The 6,635-nt window shown below is 34.1% G+C and overlaps 1 protein-coding gene across 1 annotated transcript; it reads right to left on the reverse strand.

The window, feature by feature from the left end:
* Positions 1-1,206: 1,206 nt before the first annotated feature.
* LOC108345231 (uncharacterized) lies at positions 1,207-2,594 on the reverse strand. The gene has a single exon (XM_017583814.2). It carries the CDS (start codon positions 1,912-1,914, stop codon positions 1,408-1,410), a length of 507 nt encoding a protein of 168 aa, XP_017439303.1. The 5' UTR covers positions 1,915-2,594; the 3' UTR covers positions 1,207-1,407.
* Between the last annotated feature and the right edge of the window lie 4,041 nt (positions 2,595-6,635).

Genomic DNA, 6,635 nt, shown 5'->3' on the forward strand with positions numbered 1-6,635 from the left:
CAAGGCTATAAAAGTAAGATGATAAGGTCTACTTATGGAAATTTGGGTTCCAAAGTGAGCGACCAAGGTGTTAAAGCAGTCTATGAAGAAGGGGGGGAGCTTTTATAAAAAAGTGAAGGTTGTGCCTTTAAGGAAAGTGGGTTTGCACATAACTATGTCTTTAGTGGAATACAAGTTAACCTGGGTAAGGTAGGCATGTATATGGTCGTCCGGGTCAGTAGTGCCATCATATTTGTCCATTTGGAGTGCCTTCCATCCTGAGGGAGAGGCGTCTCTATGATACCATCTATGAAAGGGTGTCTCCTTGTAACTAGGATCATTGTGGATGTGTTACTTGTGTCAATTGTGCATTTGTTTGTCCCATGCACTACTGTTTCAGAGTAAGTTTGAGGTTGGCCTCCTCCTTCTTTCTTCTCGTTCCTAAATCTCCTTTTTAATTATGGCTTCGATGTCTTCAGCACTACGCTTCCTCAATTCAGTCAATTCCTCTTGTAGTTTAGTGATCATCGCCATAGGGTTCAAACCCACATTCGTGTCATTATTACGTTTATTGTTGGTCATGTTGTTAGTGGACACATGCTTGACGATGCAACTCGGTCTCATAATGGACGCCAACTATTCTTGCTAAGTCGAGATATTCCTCGAAGTACACAAGTCTTCTTACTAGGTAAAGGTGCAAAAATCTCCCGTGTCCATTCTACTTATTTTTTCAGGTCTATGTGCCCTCTACCGTTGATATTGATGTGTTCTTTTTCAGTAAGGTGGGATGATCTTGGCGAGGAGCCAGCAAAGATATTTTGTCGCTCAAGTTAGTTGCTAGTAATAAAATAGTAAAGTTATACTAGTAACATACATCGTGAACCATGATTATATATAGTAACTGGATGAGCTATGGTCATTGGATCTAATGTTCGTAGGATTACCTTGTTTCAAGATTACTTAATTTATATAATTATCTTTAATATTTTTGCGATCTATCTTATTGTTTAGATGAGTTCGTAATATGAGATTATTATACCAATATTTGATGAACCTCTGGTATCGAACAAGATATTTTCGATATCTCTAGATTTTGAAAAGATGTCATTCACGTATCAAGATATCTCGATTTTTTCATGTACAATATATATATATATATATATATATATATATATATATATATATATATATATATATATATAAAATACAAAGTCTCAACTCATTAAATAATATTTATATAAAAAAATATATAGTATTTGTATTTATATTATAAAAGTATTTCCCTTGTTTTCTTTTTAATACACAACCAAGTAGTTGATAACACGGTATACACTTTTTTGCTTATAAACAAACACACGTAAAACGAATTTATTCATATCAAAACAGAGACATTGCTTCAACCTAGTTCACTCTCTGGTGGTACCTTTATCACACTTCATCGACAACCTTAACCTCTGTCAATGGTTTACGCTCACAACAATCATCACTGTTGCAAGCACTACCACCACTCTTCTCACTGTCCCAAATGAAGTACACATAGAACAGATACGAGTTGCCACTGATCACAAGGCCAAAGAAGAACACAGACTCAAGAAAGCCCATAAAAGTTGAAAACTCGAATGCAAACCCCAACATGATGGAACTGATCAAAACCCAGATCACGACCTTAATGTTGTGAGAAGATGGCGAAGATGGGGGAAGAGAGTGGTACAAGCGGAAGCAATAGTCCAAGAACAAGGATCCGAAGTAGACGAAAGCCACGAATACGATGGTGGGAGTGTCGTTGTTTCTGTGCGCGCTGTAGATCGTGACCATGCTGCTGATCGTCATGTTGATGAATCCAAAGAAGGGTAACACGCTTTTAAGCTTTTGGAGTGCTTCATCGAATGAAGAAGCTGTCAGAGGAAGAAGGTGAAGTGATGATGAAGCAGTCATGGTTTTTCTGTTTGGAGAATAAGGTTTAAGAAAATGGTAATTTTTAACAGTAGTATCAAGATTTTGGTAGTGTCTGCTACTGGAAATTTGACTGTAACAATTTCAAATTTATTGAAGTGCCTGCAACTACAGTTTCAGCTGTAGCTTGAAGATTCTTGAGATGTTCAACAGTGTCAAGATTTTGGGGTGTCTGTGACTGTAATCTGAATCACAGTTCCAATATCTTTGCAGTGTATGAGACTGTAATATGGATTACAATAATGTCAAGATTTTTGTAGTGTCTGATGACTACAATCTTGAATGTAGTGTTATGTGTACGTGACTGCAAATTTAACTGGAGTGACAAAATGTGGGGAAAGACTCTGAGTTCAATTTTGACACTGGAATCAAGGTTTTAGAAGAGTTTGCAAGGATAATTGACTACAATCATGAGCATGATATAAAAAAATGGGAAAAAACTGCAATTCAACAACAATTTGGAACAGTGTTGTGAGATGATCAGGGAATGGGGTTGATGATGTTGGTGACGGAAGATGTCGGAAATGAATTCACTTAAATTTGGGTGCAAAGAGGAATTTCGTGGAAAGTAAGGTGAGGATTGAGATGTTTCTCTTGTGTTTCTTGGAAACATTGGAAAACAGGTTCTGAGAAAGTATCTAAGAACTTTACGTAAGATTGACAATGCGAGAAAAGAAGTTTCTTGGAAGTTTCGGAGGTCCCACGTCGATTAAAAGTACTCAATTACAAGGTGTTTTTCTTGGGTAGGTTAGTTTGAATGAGACATACAGTAGGAATATAAATAGCTTACTCATCAAAGCTGTTCTGAATTTCTTAGGTATTTCCACAACTTGTATTAAATTAATTTTGATAAAGATAAGTCCACTCACATTAACTGATTCTTTATATAAATATACAAATTAAAAATAATTTATAAATATCTTGTTATATAAGTTTGTAAACTGATTTTTGATTTAATATCATGTTTTGATCAATTCTTTATTAACAAATCATCATTGATTATAAAAAGTATGAATATCGAATTTCACTACAATAAAGATAGCGAGTAATATCATTAACTTAAACTTAGTGTGTAAAAATCACCACACTATACTATACAAATTTATAAATTCAAAAGGTAAAAATGGTGTTTTACAAAGTGTAAAAATCAAATTTCACCATAATAAAGGTATTAAGTTGCAACATTAAGTTATACTTAAGATAAGCATGGTGTTGTACTCAATCAAGTAAAAAAATATTAATCAAAAGAAACTGTCCATATTTATTCCACAAATAAACATATTTGGACAAGCTTTTACGATTACACTTCTAAAAGAGAAAACAAAGAGAAAAAATATCTCCATAAGTTAAAAACTAACTTATACAGAAATAAAAATAAAGATTTAAAGAAATTGTATGAGATAATTCAATTAACTACGAAAAAATGATTTTAATTTATGAAAAATAGTTATTTATTTGTTTTTCTTAATTATTTTCTCCCAAAAATAACAACACTTAACGAAAATGCTTTTTTTCCTACTCAAAGAGGGTGCAGCTTCTAACATTATCAAAAGATATTTTATATTGTGTACATTATAATATAGAGATTTGTATTCAGAATATTTAAGGGAAAATAACAAACAAATCATAGAATAAAAATAGCGAAAAGTTGGATGGAAATTGCATGGTCCTACTATTGGGACAACTGGGCCAATTTGGGCTAGTGAGAAAAAACATACATATAAAATACAATATAAATAAAAGTGATTTCTTTTTGCACCCCATGTTTCTTTTTTTAGTTAGGTTTAATATTAATTTAGTTTTTATTTTCATTGAATTTATTCAATATGATTTTTTCCTTTTTTTTCCGTGATTAATAATATCTCAATTTTCGTTAATTTAGTCTTTTTTGTTAATGTCATTTAAATAATTAACAACATATAAATATGATATGTCATGTGTTATTTTTTAACTTTTCTTTTTTTTATATATATTTTTTTTTAATGGAAAAAAATTGTCCACGTGTCGAGTCAATACTGTGTTACATAGAAATAATAGTGTCACGTCTTAGTGTTTATGCTATATGTCAATCTCTTATATTCCATTTAGTTCCTATATTTGTTATTTTGATTCAATTCAATCTTAATTTTAAAAAAATGAAGCAATTTTGTCTCTTTCCAATTTGAGACCAAATTTAACTTTTTTATATAAATGTTATATTAATATTTTTATTAAAATTAAGCAATTTTGTTCTTCTCTAAATTGAGATGAAATTTATTTTTATTAAAATGTTATAACGATATTTTTATTAAAATTAACTATATTATTATAATATAATTATTAGATTTATGTAATTCTTCGTTATGTCAAAAAAATATGATTAGAGTTAGTTTAAAATTAGAATGAAATTTTTTTCATTATTTTTAAACCGACTCTAACCCTATATTTTACATGTAGTAAAATCAAGGCTTAATTACCTACTTAGTCCCCATGTTCAGAGGTAATTTGTTGTTTAGTACCCGGTTTTAAAAATGTAGGCATTTGATACCTATGTTTTGAAATTTGTATCAATTGAATCCTACCCACTTAACGCCGTTATAAATCTAACGTTTTTCTGACTGTGTATGTGATTTGTGGACGAGCGGTTATGGACGAGCGTTCGCTTCGTTGGACGAGCGTCCTCTTCTGCCTGACTGGGCGTACGCTTCGCTGGACGAGCGTCCTCTTCTGCCTGACTGGGCGTTCGCTTCGCTGGACGAGCGTCCTCTTCTGCCTGACTGGGCGTTCGCTTCGCTGGACGAGCGTCCTCTTCTGCCTGACTGGGCGTTCGCTTCGCTGGACGAGCGTCCTCTTCTGCCTGACTGGGCGTTCGCTTCGCTGGACGAGCGTCCACTGAACGTACTTGCGTCCACAGGGCGAGCGTTATCAATTGCTCGTCCAGCGAAGCGAACGCCCAGTCAGGCAGAAGAGGACGCTCGTCCAACGAAGCGAACGCTCGTCCATAACCGCTCGTCCACGAATCACATACACAGTCAGAAAAACGTTAGATTTATAACGGCGTTAAGTGGGTAGGATTCAATTGATACAAATTTCAAAACATAGGTATCAAATGCCTACATTTTTAAAACTGGGTACTAAACAGCAAATTACCTCCGAACATGGGGACTAAGTAGGTAATTAAGCCTAAAATCAAATATAAATATAATAATTATTTTATGATAATATAGTTAGAGTTAGATCAAAAATAATTCTAGAAATATTTAATAAAAATGAGAATTTTAATAAAAATATCAGTATAACATTTATGTAAAAATTAAATTTGGTCTCAATTTGAACATGGACAAATTTGTTCCATTTAAAAAATAATGGGATTGAATTAAATTAAAATAACAAATATAGGGATTGATTAAATATAAGACACTGACACGTGACACTACTACTGTCACGTTGCGTGATGCTGACTTGATACATGGACATTTTTTTGAAATTGAAAAAAAAACACAAAGTGACACGTATCATACCTTGTCCACATGTTGTTTTGAACTTTACTGACCACGAAAAAAAAATGACCGCATTGAATAAACTCAACAAAAATACGAACTAAATTAGTTTTTAAACCTAAATAATAAAATATTTATTTATCTCTATATAATAAGGTCTGAGTCGAGAGTAGAAGAAAAGATTACTTAACATTTTAAAGAGCTTATTTTTAGGTGAAAAATAAACACGATTTCTTATAGTGTTAGAAAATCACATGAAGACACTTAAAAATAAGATCACAAACCAACATGATTTTGTAAGTATACTTAAATTTTTCCACATGTTGATGAAAAATTCTTACATTGATATTTTTTAAATTAAGTATAAGAATAAGAATGTGTATATACATATTTGTCCCATCTTAGTCTTCATACTCTTGTCAATACATGTCATCATTCTCGTATTTATTTTTGTTTTAAATTATTAAAATATTTTTAATTTATGGTTTAATCATTTCGGAGGTCCATATTTGTGCAGATTCGTGTTAATTAGGTCCCCGTATTTTGAAAGAGCTCAATTGGGTACCTTTTTATGTAAACTTGAATCAATAAAGCCCCTACCGTTAAATTATGTGGACAACATTATATGTGTTTTCTGGTGGCATGGTGAAGTGGCATTTCATAACAACGTGGCACATAAATTAGATTGAACCAGATTTTGCCAAATAGTAATGGGTTCATCTGTAGGCGATTCGCGCGATTGGAGTTGCGCGAGGTGGAAGAAGACGTTCGCAATCTACAGTAGCGGCAACATTTAGGGTGTGGTCGAATCTTGGTTTTCTGCAGATCTGCTTGTGGTTTTCTGGTTATTGATGGTGAATAAGATGATCTCGTCGCTGTAGATGATGCGACGACGACGACGACAAAGTGGTTCTCATGGTGCGGCCTGGTGCAAGTAGTGGTGGAGGCGGCTTGTTGAGGATTGGTGGTGAGGATGGTGGCGATGCTAGAGTTTGGCGGCGTCAATGCAGGATTTGCGGTGATGGTGGAAGATGACGACGATTTGTGGTTTTTATGGTGATGGCCATGGAGGCTCGCGACTGGCGGTGAGGTTGAGGTGGTGGAGATAGGGTTTGGCGGTGTTAGGATGGACATTATGGCGGCTTTGTGACGCAAATTAGGGTTAGGCGGCAACCTTGCGGCAGCATAGGACGGTGATGGTGGCGGCACAGCGACAAGGATCAG

This window comes from Vigna angularis, chromosome 8 (genome assembly GCF_016808095.1).
Source record: "Vigna angularis cultivar LongXiaoDou No.4 chromosome 8, ASM1680809v1, whole genome shotgun sequence".
Taxonomy (NCBI): Eukaryota; Viridiplantae; Streptophyta; class Magnoliopsida; order Fabales; family Fabaceae; genus Vigna; species Vigna angularis.

Coding starts and splice junctions, on each gene's coding strand:
- LOC108345231 (XM_017583814.2), bottom strand. CDS start 1,914: ATGACTGCTTCATCATCACTTCACCTTCTTCCTCTGACAGCTTCTTCA.